The 17932-nt window shown below is 38.1% G+C and overlaps 1 protein-coding gene across 6 annotated transcripts in view; it reads right to left on the bottom strand.

Annotated features, from left to right (window-relative positions):
* Positions 1-592: 592 nt before the first annotated feature.
* The window catches only part of LOC132947850 (serine/threonine-protein kinase tousled-like 2), a 41390-nt gene continuing 24050 nt past the window's right edge, over positions 593-17932 (bottom strand). For 4 of the 6 annotated variants that reach the window (XM_061018084.1, XM_061018083.1, XM_061018085.1 and 1 more), the window contains 12 exons: positions 4487-4912; positions 4145-4348; positions 3805-4052; positions 3368-3734; positions 3093-3296; positions 2919-3010; positions 2710-2857; positions 2508-2619; positions 2309-2447; positions 2101-2212; positions 1923-2030; positions 593-1763 (listed from right to left, as the gene is read on the bottom strand). In XM_061018084.1, the coding sequence (XP_060874067.1) occupies positions 1530-1763; positions 1923-2030; positions 2101-2212; positions 2309-2447; positions 2508-2619; positions 2710-2857; positions 2919-3010; positions 3093-3296; positions 3368-3734; positions 3805-4052; positions 4145-4348; positions 4487-4912 (2394 nt within the window). In that variant the 3' untranslated portion in view covers positions 593-1529. Of the gene's footprint in view, positions 1764-1922; positions 2031-2100; positions 2213-2308; positions 2448-2507; positions 2620-2709; positions 2858-2918; positions 3011-3092; positions 3297-3367; positions 3735-3804; positions 4053-4144; positions 4349-4486; positions 4913-16618; positions 17470-17932 lie in introns of those variants that run through there. The other 2 variants (XM_061018082.1, XM_061018086.1) reach the window with 2 other exon arrangements.

Below are 17932 nucleotides of genomic sequence, written 5' to 3'. Positions count from 1 at the left end.
CAAACTTTATAACATGTCTAAAAAATTACAAGATAAAAAGAATTTTTTTAGAAATTTTTTTGTACAATTATTTGAAATAAAATACAAAATCAGAGATCGATGCGGGCTGTAGGAAGTCTTTTTCTTTCAGATAAAAAATATTCATCAAAATCCGACAATTCTACAAAGCTTGAGTTATTCCCGTAAAATAATTTTTTTTGAAATAATACAATGTATCAATCCTCTCTTAATAGGTATCGGGTAGTAGAAGAGTGGAAAAGTATTATAATTGAGGTGGCCACTAAAATATAAAATTTAATTTTCAAACTTTATAGAATTGTGGACAATTTAAAAAACTGGCATCGGGACCCTTAACAAAAACACATTTATAATTCATTGATTTTCCTTGTAGGGAAAAATATCAAGTAATGTGCTATGGTACTTTATGATTATTATTTAACATCGAAGTAGTTAATAAAATCATAAAAATAATATTAAGAATAATATTAAATGGACAAAAAACAAAACCTAACGCAAGGATTAATGACTAAAAATAAATAATAGTTCAAACATAAATAGGATACACATTTGAGTAAAATGATTTAGGTACACATTCTTTTTTTTTTAAATTCATTTTTCTTTTATTTTTATAATAGTAATAATAATAGTATCAATAATAATTATACAATGTTTGTTATTACTAAAGATAGTAATAAACCTTACAACAAATCTAGTGTGTCTAAAATAATAATTATAAAGTCTCATTGGCTCGAAAAAAAACCGCCTTTTAATTTTTCCAAATGTTAAGGAAAAACTATTATTATTATCATATTAATATTTCTTTTTCTCCACAACTTCTTTTTGCGTATTTTTTTTTTTTATCACAACAAAATAAACATTTTTGTGTTAACAATAAACAAACTAAATAACATTTTATCCTCAAAATTCTTAAATCGAATTCACATGTCATTTACAAAAAAAAATCAGTATGTATGTACAAATATATTTATACAGATATATATACAAAAAATAAAATGGTGAAACTGTACAAAGCAAAAAATAAAAATAAATTGTGATGATGGGACAATTATATCATTATAATGAAATCTAACATATTAGGTATTCGCAGAAATAGTTTATAAATTAAAGCTTTCATTCTTTTTCACATTTTTTTAATAAACAACTAATCTTACTTTTGTAGTGTAATTATTAATGTGTACAGAGTACAGTTAAATTATTGTCCGCAAGAATCAGGTGATTCTCGAACAATTATCACTATTTTTTATTTAGGTAATAGTAAAACATAAACATCATAAATGTACTCAGGAACTCATTTGCAGCAGTGACAAAAACGATTTGACTAGTACATTCATATAATAATATAATAATAATGATCACTCAATTAAAATTTCCTAAGGCCGTTTGTGAACACCATTTTTTATTTGGTCAAATAATTTAATCCAAATGGCACAAGGCGTGTTTTATATATTGTCCGTTCACATTATATTATTTATAATTATTTAGTATTTATTATTAACTATATCTTGGTCTTAGGACGAACTAGATGCATTCATGTTACCAAACATGCCGGATGCAAAATTAGCTGCTGATATTTGTTGCTGCTGCTGTTGTTGCTGTTGCTGTTGCTGCTGTTGCTGTTGTTGATTATTAGCCGACTGACGGCCATGTTTTGGTAATGGTGGTTGCAGGTATTCATGCCTAGATAAAGTGAACACATCAATACGATCTTCTTTACGATATGCTAAACAGCAACGGATAAAGCTCTGTAAAAAAGAATAAATTATATTATACATGTATATTATTAGTTTATTTTAATATTGTTAAAATGATTGAGTCTCATGCAATTTGGTTAACTTAATACATATAAATCATAACTAATGTATGGAATTTGAATACTCAATACATAAAAAATGTTTATATACCTTTGCTTCATTACTGACGGTAGGTTTATTGGCAAATTGTACTTCTGTAGCCTTTAATATTGTGTTTTCTTCTAAAATTGTAGCTTGAGATTGGTTATGACCAAAAGGCTATAACAAATAGTAATAATAATCGTCAAAAATAAATCAATATTAAGAATTAAAGTTTTAGTTATATTACCTTTTTGCCATACAGACATTGGTAAAATATTACACCAACACTCCAAACGTCCACTTTAGATGATATTTTAGGTGGGTTTTTACCAACTACAAAACATTCTGGTGGCAAATACCTAAAAGAGAATATAATATAGTTAGATTTTATATTAGATTTATAAACATTTTATCAATTAATGAAAATTATATATTTTTTTAATTCCATTACTCACCAATATGTTCCAGCTCCCTGTGACGTTAGGTCCATTCCATGATCTGGATTATAGTTTTCCTCATCCATAACTTTACTAAGGCCAAAATCTGTGATTTTTATTTCACCACAGACATTTCCTTCAGTAAGTAATATATTTCCTAAAACAAGTTTCAAAATGAATAATCAATTTAATTTTAGTTTAAATAAATAATACATACCAGGTTTTAAATCGTAATGTATCACAGGAGGTTTGATCTCATTCAAATATTTAAGTGCAGACACCACTTGCATAACTATTGATCTAGCTTCTCGTTCTGCTATCGTCTTGTGCTTTAAAGGTTAAAAATCAATAACATTATTTGAGGTATTTTACAAGGAGTTTATATTATATTAATATCTTTTGTAATATGTTTGTCTCACCTGTTTTAAATAAAAATCTAAATCGTGTCCATCACAATATTCAAGTACAGTGCAAAACGAATTTGCATCTATTTCAAACACATCGTACAATTTAACAACCCTTGGATGGTCCAAAGATTTATGAATATTGTACTCTCGCAGTGCATGCCTAAAAACAATATTTATTTATTAAATTTCCATAAACAAAAACTGAAAATTTTTTATATTACTTTATATAATTAGCCTTTTTATCCTCTTTCCAGTCTTTATTCAGTTGGTGAACCTTACATGCTACATAACGTTGTTCTTTTAGATCAAACGCCTGTAAAAAACAAATAAAAATATAATTTTAATTAATAAAATAAAATAATTAGCAACCAATTAGTTAACAGTTTAGTACTCACTTTGTGGACTTCACTGAAGCCACCTTTTCCCAACAACATGAGCAACAAATAACGGTCATTTAACACGGGGTGATTGTTGAACCTAGATTGGTCTTCATTGTGAATCCTCTTCAGTTCCCTTATGTGTAAATTTCTCTCTCGCTCCAACTTCTCCATTTCCAGCTGCAAATCAGCATCTTCTTTTTTCAATGCTGACTGTCGCAACTGTATGGACCAAAACATATTAAATAATATATCAATTCATTCAGTTGGTTATATGCTAATATAAAATTTACCTTGAGTATCTCATCTGCTTCATAATACTCTTGCCACGATAAACCTGGAACAGCTTCTGGCTTTAGGAACGTTGCTGTGTCCAATGCGGACGATGGGGCTACAGTGCCGTTGTGCAAGACCGTGCCTGTTGTAGCACCAGTCACTTGGTTATTGTTGATACTTGCGCTGGGTAGCGTTATGGGTGGCGTAACAGAGGGTGTTGAATTGATTGGTACGCTGTTAGTAGTCGAACAACTACTTCCTGTACCCGACTGACTGCTAGCTCGTTTACGTCCACCAGTTTCGCTATTTGATGGCCGTTTTTTGACTAGCATCTTTTTTTGTCGGTCAATCTCTTCTCTTTCTGATGTTATTTCTTCTTGTCTTCTACTCAATGAATAACAACATATTAACTATAAATAATCTGACTATAAGAAAAAAATTGTTTCACACATACCTGGACAATTCTTGAAATGCATAGCCATCAGTCCAATTTTCTTGGAATTGCGCACCAACCCTTTGCGTTACAAACTGGCCAAGCCGAAGTCTGTTCTGCATACACCGTTGTCTCGCTTCTTTTTTTTCAATATTAGACTTTTCTTTCAACAGCTTCTTTACCACATCTATGCACTTATTTATATGCGACTTGTGCTGTTCGATTGTTTTCTGTTGACTGCTTAATTGGTGTTTCAGTTCTTCATTTGTCTAAAACCAAATAATAATTTATTTTAAATTATAAATATATTATGTAATGATAATTTTATATTATACAAGCGATTTAAAACTAATGTCATTACCCTATTCAAATCATCAATTTTATTATTTCTGAGTTCCAAATCCGAAGAAGCCTGACATTCAAACTCTTGGATTGCATGACTCGTTAAATCAGTCTGTATACATTTTGTAATGGAACTAGAGTTAATCCTAGGTGGGTGGAGTATGGAAACATAGTCCGGAGGTAGTACGGGACTCAATGCTTGAGGCCCACTCGATGGATTAAACTAGAAACGAAATGAGAAATCATTGTTATTGTTATTGCCGACGACAGACAAGCTCTTCTTCGGTGGACAAGTTTTTGTTTAAGTTTTCGTTTTGGTTTTTTTTATTTATAAAAATATTTTCTTCCTAATCACACTCACCATGGGGTAACCTTGTTGTGGAGGTCCGCCTGGCGACGGTGACTTCGCCCCGCCGTGTCTAATCGGGTTGGACACGGGATGGGAACCGTGCTTGGTGAAGTAGTCATTTATCTTCTTGGTGTCGGCAACCGACCTAGGCGGTGGCGGAGGGGGCCCCCCGACCACCATGTTTGGCGGCTGCGGCTGCTGCTGCTGCTGCTGCTGCTTGTTGCTGGCTATGTCGTCTATTTTCCGCTTGCGCTTGCGCTCGGTAGGCGTGCGGGTGATAGAGTTGGCTTTCTCCGGAGTGTCCTGCTCCTTGTCGCTGTGCGACGAACCTGTACTCATATTCGAGTCTTGGCTATGAATAGTACTCCCCGGTTGAGGGTGTGGTAGGTGCATTGGGCCAGACTGCGGAGCCATCTGCAGCTGAGTCCCGGCTGACATCTATTTAACACACAAAACGAAAATACAAGATTAAAATTATATTATAATTTAAATATTATATTTGTGCATTATACACAACCTACACACGGCAATAATATTATGTCACAGTCAATAATAATAATAATAGTCGTCGTGGAAAACATTAGAATACTGTGGAAACGATGGTTGTTCATAGTGTCACGGAGATGTAGGGAAGGGATCGTGTAGATTATTTTGTTTTTCGATATAGCGGTTTTCGCGGACAAGCCTAATCGCGGTATCGATTTTAAATTGTAATACTAATATTATGTTACTTATATTATTATTATTATTGTTATTATTGTTATTCGATGATTATAAACGAAACCAGAAAATATTTCGTGTGTATTACATTTAATGAAACAGTTTGCTAAAAATCAAAAATAATATAAATTATTGATTAAGAATTTATAATATAAGATTTAAGAATTATTTTAAAGTACGAATTACTATCATTTAGCAAGCACGAGTTTTTAAAAAAAAACATCCACATAAACCGTGCATTAAATAACGACTATGCAATAGACAACTGCAAGTATACAAAGTATACTTATAGACTATATTAGAGTAACGTACTAAAAATCGATAAAAAAAATAATAATTATGAAATAATATTATAAGACAAAATCTATTTATATACATCGACGTCGACTCACTGGCCACCGCGGAGGAACGATAAAATAATAATATATAACTTTTTGATAAATATTTCGAATAAGCTTCTATGATATTATTCTTTTTTTCTCAATGGGATACAAAAAATGAATGGAAAAAAATAATCACAAAAAACGCATATCTAACTTTTTTTTTTTTAATTATAAAACGCGTTGATCCTAAACAATATTTTATATATTATGCAATACGTACAACTAGAAAACGATTAAATCATTTACTTTAAAAATTATAAACAGTAAAAATAATGTTCGATGTGACGTCATATTATAATAATATAACAACGACATTTATATGGTAAACGAACGAGTGTATTCGCTTTCGGTTCAAATATATCGTTAAAAAAATTCACTTCGACGATCCACAAGCGTTAGCCGTACTGCGGAAATCTCGACCGACAACGACCGACAAACGAGGAAAACCGTTAAAGTTTATTTTTCGTCAACCGTTACGCGCGCGGTTCAAAACCGGAATTCAAAAGCGATATCCATTCTCGCGTTAACCGCGGCACAATAGCAGCAATATTGTACTGTTATCTACGAAACGTACGGTACATATTTGGTCGTTCAGCCTCTCGGAAGGCGGTTTTAGAGCGATTTAGATACCTAAAAATCACTTATATTACATTGTATACGTATAGGAAAAACGAGTAAACGCGTGATAAGAGGCAATTTCCATCATGCCGTCGAGTTAGACGCGATGTATACACACGAAGCATCGGTGGTGCGGTTGACGCCCATCATTCGATGTTCATTACACACTAGGTATAATCCCATTTGAAAAATCCTAAATACACCACCGCCGCAGCAGAGCACTTTACTGTCTGTAAAAGCTATATGAGTGCAGTGCGCATATATATTTATAATACAGCACGGTCTGGCCGGAAAATCGGAATCCATTCTCGCGTGACCCCGGAAGTGGCCGGCCACCTTCAACTGTATCTCGGCGGGGTGTACCTACTACTGCAGCATTTTACAAATCATTATTCGGATTGTCTGCGTCGGAGAAAACTGTCGGACCGAGCCTCGCTGTTATACTATAATAATACACGAAGCTGCTTGTGGATGACACCACGTCCTGACGTGCAGAATTCGCCACTACTGCTGCAGCAGCTATTATAATATCCATTTGGACGCGACTTCGGACTGCGCGTACATATATAGTATACGATATTGTTACATGGCGGGAGGAGGAAATCGGTCGATTGTCAACACTGTCGGCTTTACAACGAATCGATGTGTACACGCGAGCGAGCGGAACACTGCAGCGGCGACGGCGGCGGGGGTGGTAGCAAATAATATATATATAAGTGTATAAGTGTATACGTACATGTTGTATATAAATATATATAGTACAGATAAATATACACACACACACGTGCACAATAGTCATGGCAGAGTGGAAAGGAGGATAAGTTCGGCGATGAGGAGAGGGGGGGTGGATCGCGCGGTGTGTCGGTTGGTGTGATGATGACGACGACGACGACTATACGTGGTGCGCGAGGGAGGTGGTACGGGGTACCTACCATGTGACGGGAGGAGACGATAGCGAGGGGAATTACATTTCTGTTATATTCAGTTATATACACACAGTTTTCTGCCGGGCAGCAGCCACAAGCCCACAGCACACGCACACACACAGACCCAGACACAGCCTCTGTAGCCCGACGTTGCCAAACCGATTCTTATAATACCGCGACGACTGTGACGGGGTGAAAGGCGGTGGTCGGAGGGAGGGTGACGTGACCGATCCCCCCCGCCGCGCCAGCGACGATCCGGTAAATCCGTTTTTCCACCTCGCCTACGTATTATTATTTAGCCGACGCCGCCCGACAACCGGGCGCGATAACCATATTACAACGTGCACCATATTGTAGTATAGCTCGATAGGTATAGGTGTATATAATTACGCCGTGCAAAAGTAATTGTCGTCATCGTCGTCTTGGTCGGCCTTTTTCATAAAAGCCAATCGATTACAACGAGAACCCTACGACAGTACGACATAACAGCATTGACATAACTCGACGACAACAAACGTAAGACATGAATCGCGAGCAAAATGTATGAAAAACCATCGGCAAGGTATTTAATATCAAGCAAGCGTAGTGTGAAAGTCAATGCCCGGAGCCGAGAGATGGGAGCAATCGGTCGGCTTAGAAGGAGTGTTCACACGTTTTGGGGTCGTCTCAAAAACGAAGGGTTACATACAGCGGAGACTGAGGATACGTACGCCGCTGCTGCCGAGAAAGAGGAGGTATCGATTAGAAGAAGGCCTATACAGTATACTCTATATACAGCTGCTGCAGCTAGTAGTAGTAGTGCTACTACTATACTTCTACAGTTCTACCCCTCACACCCCTCACATCCCTATATATTATATATGCGTGTTTGTGTGTGTGACCGTTACCCGATTTTCCACCTTTTACATACATATAACCCGTGCGAACTATTGATTTTGTACATAAACATATATATATACATAGTTATATATATATATATATATATAACTACGCTTTATATATACTACCCAACCCTTTTCGGCACATCCCCTTACCCCCGCCCACCATATATGGGCAGGAACGACAACTACGACTACGACGACGAGACTATATAATAATAATATGTGTATACTGTGTGTACGATACTGGCCACCGCTTCAGCGGACGGCATGGTAAACATAATAATAATATCATGTACCAAGTACCAACTAAATAAAAAATAATAATACCTAATAAGCAGCATGTCCAGCTGAAGTCGTACCTATATAACATTAACATTGGTGGTTGTTGCTGCAGTTCCTAACCACAGGTTTCGAATTTATTTCTATTATTTCTCGATTGACGCGAGCGTAAAACCTCTTTTTTTTTTGTTTTAATTTGACAAAAGCGGGAATCGATAATAGGTTGTCATCGTCCCCTCCTCGCCCCCTCAGACTACCGTTTGGCAGAAAACGGCATCTCGGATCGTCGAATTTCGTCCGCAACAAAATATAAACACGGCCGCGGTCGCAAAACGAAAGGTATTTTATAGGTACATAACGTTATATATAATAATATTATTGCTTACGACGTAGCAACGTTATAAAATAATAATAATATTATAATAATGTAATCCGGCGGCGGATGTACACGGCCCCAACTACGGCGGGTCACCGAACCTTATTATAACGCAGCGCGCGGGCTACATTCCAGTCGACATTTAACCCGATTTCCTCGCCTATTATTATTTACTATTATTGTCATTAATTTGAAATATTTTTGTCATGGTGTTACAGTCGGAAACTGGAAGTCGCGAGTAGGTTTTAGAAATCACCGATTGCCCTCCCAATAACAATAATAATAATAATTGCATAATCTCATCGATATGCACATCACATCACAGCAATATCGGTTATTATAAGTCGTTACTCGTTACTAATATATTGTTTCAAGCGCATAATATGGTCCACAAAAGTACTACCGCCGCCATCGGCGTTCTCTTTCCGAACGATATATTTTTTTCTCCTCAAAACGCGTATCATTGCGCGCGCCGATACGTTTTCGTAAATAAAACGACGACGACGAACCGCTATTACTGTGTATATAATACCGCCGCCGCCCGTACACAACGACCGCGTAAATGGAAAACACTAGCGTCCCTCCCTTATATCCTCACCTTCCCCAGTTTAACGACAATAGGGTGTGCCAACCCGGGAGATTTCAATTCCTCGATTACACACGCATACACACAAACACACACACACACAATGGCACAATGGAAACCTGACAACAGTGTATACACTGCGACGCCGATGCTTAAAAACATTCGGTCCAATAATATATAAATAATATAAATAATAGTGCGACCGAAAACGTAAATGAAAATTATATTATTCTTACAGCTAATACAGCGAATACCCGAACGCCGACAGGGGTCCATCTGTTTTGACGTCGTGGTGAAGATTTCTCGAACGACCCTCATACTCAGTGAAACAGCCATCACAGTGTTGTACCTACTACTTAGTAACAAGTAACAACTAATGTATTTTCTATTGTCTGTTCGCAAAATCACGACTAAAAACGTATATAAAAGCCGTTTTTTACCGGTCACCCAAATACTGTTCAACACCTGCTCTCGGCGGCGGGGTATTGCGGAACACGAATACTTAAACGAACAAAACACACACACACACATTTTGGGGAGTACGAACGAAGTGGGATCGAAAAAAACCCAGTTCAAGGGTTCGTAACCGGTTTAGTACGATATTTGACGATTTCAGACAGTATAATATAATTTTTTTTCTTGTGGTATATTATACAGAAATTCCTCTCGTCTTAATACGATATTCATTGTCGAAAAAGCGATGCGCACAAATCAAGTCTTCGAGAAACGGGGAAAAACGCAGAACTTTGATATCGGAAACGCATCACTGGAAGTAGCATCGATAAGGGAAACCGAAAGACAATAGTGTCGCATAGAGTCTGAAAACTGCTGTCGTTCTCGGACGGGAAATCGTCGTAAAACCTCAGACAATGGCCGACCGCAAACAATAAAACGGAATATTCGGGTATAATGAGAACGGATTATGTTCCGGAATACGGGAAAAAACCGTTTTTTCTATATGAACGTCGGAGACTGGGGCGCGCGATAACGGTGGCGGTGGCGACGGTAAGTATAACGACCACGACGACGATGAAAATAATAATAATAATAAAATAATGAAATGTAAAGAGACGATGATATCCAAAATGGCGGTCTGATTCACACACACAGACGTACGCGGCGTTTAATTAGAAGAGGCCGAAGAGGCGATCAGGGCACACGGAGAGAGAGCAACACGGCAACGTCGAAAACGGGTCGGTGGCGGCGGCGGTAGGCAGAGAGAGACGGATGGAGACGACGACGAAATGGTAACGCGGCGCTTCGAAGAGAGGTGTCGCGGCGGCGGTAGATGGCGGTGCCGGTTTTGATTAGCCAACAATAACGCATAAGCGAGCGGCAGCGGTAAGAGGTGCCCACCCTCCCACCACCCCGAAAACACACCGTAAATACGCACCACATCATCGGCGGGTGACGGCCGGCGGTGGTGCGCGCACGTTGAAACCCGGTCGTCGTCTGGTCGCTGCCGCCGCCGATACGGAACAACAGCGCCATCAAAACGAGAACGACAGTGCACTCGACTACGGTGTAGTGTAAGTGTAGTATACTACTACTATACTACTACTACTACTACTACTACTACTACTACTACTACTACTACTACTATTACTATTACTACGCCGCTAAACGGTGTGTGTGTGTATTGTTTTTTTTTACAGGGTTCTCGCAGGCACTTTAACACACGGCGCGCGCTCAGATAACCATCGGCAAAACAAAACCGGCCACCGACGCCGGCGTGCGCATACAGAGCGACTCAAATGTCGGTTGACACGAGAACGCATCGCCACTAATAAAATAATATTATCATCGTGTCGTCCTGTGGTATATCAATATTTAATACGCTTGTGCGGTGGTATTTTGAAACGCTCCGCCTCACACGCACACACATAAGCCGACGGCTTTAATCGTCATCGTTTTTTGTTTTTTAAATATTTCATAAAATGAAACGATTTTATTGTACTGGCCGCGTTGTGTTTTTTTTTAGAAAATTCATACCTCAGTCACGACAACAGCTGACGCCGCCATTGCGTCCAATTATTCGACGCGAAACGCAAACAAATATTATAATATGCTGTACGTGGGAAATTAGCGATCGAGTAAATGTTATTTACATGATATTATACGAAACAGCATAAAAGAAAATAACGCATAATACTGATATTCTATCAAACCAATTGGCCTTGTGCCTTTCCCCTCCACCTATACATTAGGATGAGGCCTACTATGTGGTTGATTGTTTATAAAACATTCGAATCAGCACAACGATTGACCTTTTAGCTATTTTTCGACTAACAAACGACTTCGTTGTGCAAAATCCTTAAACTAAAACCGTGCACAAAACGTGTCTTGCCAGCTGATTAAGTCCCTAGTGCGAAATGTCCGTAGTGGGCACACTACACAGTAGTACAGTACACAATATATACATCACTGAACAATTTTTTTAAACGCACATACACGATATTTTCTTACTGCCGTTTTCGATTGATAGTAATTTAGTATACATTACTGATCAATTCATCGAATATAGGATTCCATCACAATGAGTAATAATTGGAAATAGTTTTTTGTACGTTTAAAGATAAAAAAAGTTTTCAGCGTTTAATCATATCAGTAGGTACATAATTTTAAGACATTATAAAACCAACAACTTTAAAATGTAATAATTCAATAGGTAACACATTTTACATCATACATACTCTTAAGACTAAACTCATAAATTATCTCAGAAACACGAACAATTTTTTATTTTAAAATTGAGCACTTTTATATAAGATATTAAGAAATTGATAGTCACTTATACACTGTTATCTAACATAAATCGTTATAAATAATAACCTATAGGTAGTACTGCAAATATCGTACATAACAATTTACGATATTATTTAAATTAGAAGTTTCGTCTTTTTAAAATGTTCGATACTCAATTAAGATTTTTAGGAAATCACTTCTAAGTTAGCTTAAAACTAATGTTTAGTCCAATTATTCAAGTTTAAAAGTTTATATAGAAAAATTATATACATATCAGTATGTAAGTCGCATTATTCATCAAGGTGAATACCAGTTTTACAAAATTAACTGACTTTAGTAACCTTAGAAAATATTAGGTTAGGTCAGTGTTTATATTTATTAAATAATATTATATTCACATATGTGATCGAATTCTGGAATATGGATCGATTTTAATAATTGTTACTATTCTAAAAACGAAAATCGATATATCAACAATTATAATCGTGTAACAATCACAAATAGTTTGAATATATACGTCTATCGATTTGTTAAATAAATATATAAAAAAATGCACAAGTTAGCCACTTGTAAAACCAAAGATAAACGGTATTACAATAATTTCAAGTTAAACTCGAGAAGGTGATTCTCGGATTGAACAAAATACATTTATTACATCAGTTCCAATTTAATATAGACCTACAATATACCTTTAATTAGTACCTACACATCGATAACAGTCGATAACAGTTTACCTGTTATCAACTCAAAATAGATGAGGAGTAGCTTATCGTTATCATCGAACAGGTTTTCGATCGAATGACCTTACACTAGACTTTAGGAAATTAGTGCGCGTACATTAATTATGAGAACATCGCAAATACACGTATATACCAGATACCTGTATATAAATAAATGGACCCGCAGAGTAAGCAGCTACGAATGTAGAAACCAAAGTTTCGAAAGTCGTCGTGCGTGCCAATAATACGCATAAAAATGTAAACGAAATTAATTGTCGAAACGGTTATTAAAACTCGTATAATATATAACAAACCGACCGTACCTTCAGACTGGTCACTCGGTTGAAAACTGAAAACAATAAATACGAACCTATCGTGTGCGATGTACAATAATATTATATAGGTGCCTACACGTGTATACCGCGGGTTACCATATTATTTATTATAATAAGCGAGGCGGAGAGAGATAAAATATTTTCTAGTGCGTTGACTCTTGCCCGGGATACGAGCAAACTTATATACCGGATTCCATTGCTAGAACATAATGTAATAATATTATTGTGTGTATGTGTATCGGACGATTTCCTTTCATGTCCATATATTTATTATATATAATATATTGTTATATACATGTATAAATCGTCGGCTCGGCTCGGCTCGTCGTCGTCGTCACCGGCCCACTCTCCGGGCAGCCCCTTACATGGTGCGCCGAGTGTCCGCAGCGACGACGTTCGGTTCAATTCAATTGTCTTGTCTTGTATCGTCGGTTCGTCGGTCGGTGCGAGGGGTGCAAAACACCACACGCAAGCGCATCAACAGCCAGCAGTTCACAAAACGTTCCAAGACATTCTGTTTTACGGTAACCAATAATATGGTGGCCAGCGCCACACGTAGCGAAAAAACACGGAAAAATAAAGTCGGATCATAATAATATTATTACATAAAATTATGATTTGCTTTTTGAGAACCCGTCGGAGAAACCTTGACCCTAACCCCCCCCCCCCCCCCACACACACATAAAACGGACATGGACGCACACGCTCGCGGCCATTAGAAGTCAACATAATATTAATATAATAGACATAACCTCCGATCGATTTCGTACGTCGGCGACAACTTACTATAATATTATACAAATCGGACGTCGTCCGACGGATAGTTGTTTTACCTCTCATACATTCCGCCGAGGATAAAAAAATCCGCCCGAGAACGAATATCACGCGCATGATTACCACCTAAGTCCTATTATTATTATTATTATTATTCCGCATATCGGGAAAATCTTCTGTAGATCGATCGGACCCGACTAAAACCGGCGTAAATAAATATTATAGTGGCCATAACTACCCGTCCAATTAGCACGAAATATACAATAATAATAATAACACAGAACATGTAAACTATTACAGTATTATAATCAGAAACCGGTTCGACGGGTTTTCGTTACTATGCACACAATATATATTATTGTAGCATAAGTATAGTAATATTTAAACGCATCTCTTGTACACGCGGCTCGGAGTACAATAATATAATATGTGCCTACCTACCTACACGCATTTTATAGCATATATATAAGTACGACGCATATATAATATAATAGCAGTAAGTAGGTATTAACATTATTATTGTGATCGTAACCGACCAGTGTAATCCGGCACCGTTTAATTTGGTCAACCTGTCTCATATACCGACCAACATTTCTACGAGCCAGACGTGACAATATTATAATATTATATTATTATTATATAATATATTATTGTATTATTGTGCATACAAGACTGGAAGCCATCGAAACACGTCGCATTACATGCGGGATTTCACTCAAAATTGTTCTTTTAAAATATAAAATTATTTAATTAAAAACCTGTAATCTAATGGGAAATAATTAACTTTTCCTTGTGGCTATCAATCCCGCCAACGGTTGTGGCCCGGTTGCATAATTAATAATATAGTATTAAAAATGTTTTGCATTGTTGGACGGTTTAATTGATAGTTAGAACTCCTCATGACTATTCATCGTAGTAACTTTTGTATGTATTATGAGGACTTTGAAGTCCATTATTTCGCTGTACGTTGAAATATAAAATAATATCCACACGGGTACACACCTGCGCGCGCGTTTTATATGTGATAAAATATTTTTCTACTAATCGGTAGAACTGTCGAAAACACTATAATACCTACCTATGTATTACGATTAATTATCAAATTCAAAACTATTTACAAATATATTTAAATGAGGCTATGATATGTTGTCGGAGGCCATTAGACCATTAGGCTATAGTAGGGCCTGGTTCAATATTTGGTGATAACTGATAAGTGACCGATCCCTAAAAGGCACACCCCATGTCAATAGCTTAGTGCATATACATTTTCCATTAAACATTTAAATTAAGTCACTTAAAAATCCCAAGTTGGGCCTATTTGTTTTGATGAGTAAACAAATCGATTATAGATAATTTCGTCGTGTGAAAGATCTCAAGATTCTAAATTAAGTGAACATATTATATTTAATAACAGCGTCTGTATTATCACTTATAGTAGGGAAGTGCTTAAAATGTATAAGCACTTAATTTATGCACGCCTGGCACCTTTAAAACAAACCATTATAGAAACATAATTTACATTCCTGAGGATATAATATACAACGCCGTATATGGTATTATAATTAGTTACGGATACATCAGTAGAAAGTCTTTAAATTCAAACAATGATCAGAAGAAATTCCAAAATTCATAAAAACAAATTTTGTTCAAGAAAAATAATACGAAATGTATGTGCGCGCAAACGATTGGAATTCATTAAGGAGTCGTTTGTTCCGTTCGTTGCAGTGGGCATTATAATATTATGCTGACAAGAGTGTACGAAAACGACAACGTTTTAACTAATAGAGATTTGTTACCAAAAGACGGTACTGTGATAATTCATTCAATATTCATTAATTAGTAAAACAAACACAACTGCGGAAGCTACGACGTATATACCTATGAGCTAAAATAAATTTACAATGACATCTCAAGTAGAATAAATAATAATAACACAATTCCCAGTATAATTTTAATAGTTTTGGTTGATGAAAAGTATAAAGATAATTAAAGGTGGAGTCGTCATTAGCAAAAAAATATGGGTGTATCTAGTGAATAGTATTACAATGTGTAACTTTAAAATATATTTGTGAAAGAAGGGTAAGACAATCACAAAGTAGCTAAAAGTTTAGTAAGCAATTCTGAAATTATATATTATTCGCATTGTGTCTCGGATTGGCAAGGTTGGCATAATAATCCAATCATAATATAAGGGCATAGGAAAATAAAAATTGCGATTTCATAAAAATGAAATATTGCGAAATAAAAATGGTGTAAACAACAAAACGATTGTGTGGGCGACGCGGCGATCGCTCGGTATACGTGGTGGCGGTAGCGATTACGTGGCACGCCGGTTGATCGGCCGTGGCGCAGGTTATGTCTGTCAACAACCGGGGCCCAGGCGGCAGCGACGGCTGAGAGGAACAACCAGCCGGCGATCACATGGCCACGCGCGTTCCGAGCCCACAGACTGACTGACTGTGAGCATGAATGGCGCGCCGCCGACGTTCCACGCACGCACACCCGCCTGCCCGCCGACGCACCGGGTTACTACGTCACACGATATTACCGTGCCACGGCGTACGATAATTACCGTACTCATTGAGCATCGGTCGGCCGGCCGGCGCGCACGCCCGCGCGGCACTACGGCACGCACACGCCGTAGCGCTCGCGTGACGTCGCGCACAGCGTATACACCACGGGGACGGGGTAACGTGTAAATATTATATCATGTATATAATGTGCTCGTGTATCAAAATATTATGTGTACAAGTGACGTGCATCGTTTCCATCGAAACGCCGTCGTCGAGTATCGGTTTTTACCCATCGTTTCCGGGACTTTTTCCGCGGACTGTCCACGACGACCTGCAGTCGGACGCGATCAAACGAGCACTGCTGCTGCTGGTGTTGCTGTTGTTGCCGATAATACGTAGGCCCGACGACGCGACACTTGACCATGATGAAGATAGCCGTTACTGAACGATGATGGCGGCAGACGACAACGACACATGCCTCGGCGGCGGTGGTTCCGGTGCAGCAGCGGCCACACTACTACTTCTATTACTAATACTACACTTAACGCTGTTACTGTTACACGTCATGTATAACTAAAAGCGCGTATAGAAGACGAGCGGTGTAGTGGCGGTGTGTGTGCGATGACGGTGGGCGGGGTAGTGGTGGTGGTGTCGTCCACCCTTTCCGCGCACACCACAACCGTTCGTAACACTCCTCCGCCGCCTATAATGCTCCGCGACCGACGTTGATCAATAATACACGCGCGAAAGGCAGCATCAACCGAACGAAACGTCGTCGTCGAAAACAGGATGAAAACGAAACACCGCGGGAACCCTGCCGACGAAAAACAACACTTTGGCCGCCGCAACCCCCCGGCGAGAGATGTGCGACTAGAGCGAATAATACACACTGACACTGCACCGTGTGTGCACTACCGGACACTCGAATACGGTCGTCGTCGTCGTCGTCGCCCGTTGACCGCGCCGCCGACAACTGCTAGCCGAGACACGCGCCGCTGTGGCGTTCACCTCTCGACGACGACGACTCAAAGGGTGGGTGTGTGGGTGGGCGGATAAAAATTGCGTAAGTGAGATTTTAAAAAAAACACTCCCGGCGACCAACAACAACAACAACATACACAAACTCGCGGCGTTCGCACGCGTACTACTCCGTGCAGCCCCGGCGATCGCGCACGTTATACGCACGTCGTGTATATGTCATATACCTACGTGTAGAGTTTGTGTATAATAGTATTTACCATCGAAAGTATTATACGGTTCACACACACCGAGAGAGTTTACAGTACGCACCGCCGCACGGCGCCACGGTGATTTTTCACTTGTAAACGGCGACGGCGACGGTTTACCGGAGAGAGCTCTGCGGACGGAGTTGTTTATTACTACAATAATAATATATTATATATGTATTAGTAGTTTTTGTTATTATTATTATTATTATTATTATTACAGCTACGATGACGACGACGTCACGAGAAAGAGAACTAAATTAAATATGGCGTTCCACGTCGATGTGTGTATATCATAATATTATATTATATTTTGGGTTACCTAGCTCGATATTCTTTTTTTCGTCGTCTACCCCCCCCCCCCCCCCCACACACAC

The sequence above is a fragment of the Metopolophium dirhodum genome, chromosome 6 (assembly GCF_019925205.1).
Source record: "Metopolophium dirhodum isolate CAU chromosome 6, ASM1992520v1, whole genome shotgun sequence".
Classification (NCBI taxonomy): domain Eukaryota; kingdom Metazoa; phylum Arthropoda; class Insecta; order Hemiptera; family Aphididae; genus Metopolophium; species Metopolophium dirhodum.
This window is presented reverse-complemented; position numbering and strand designations above follow the sequence as displayed.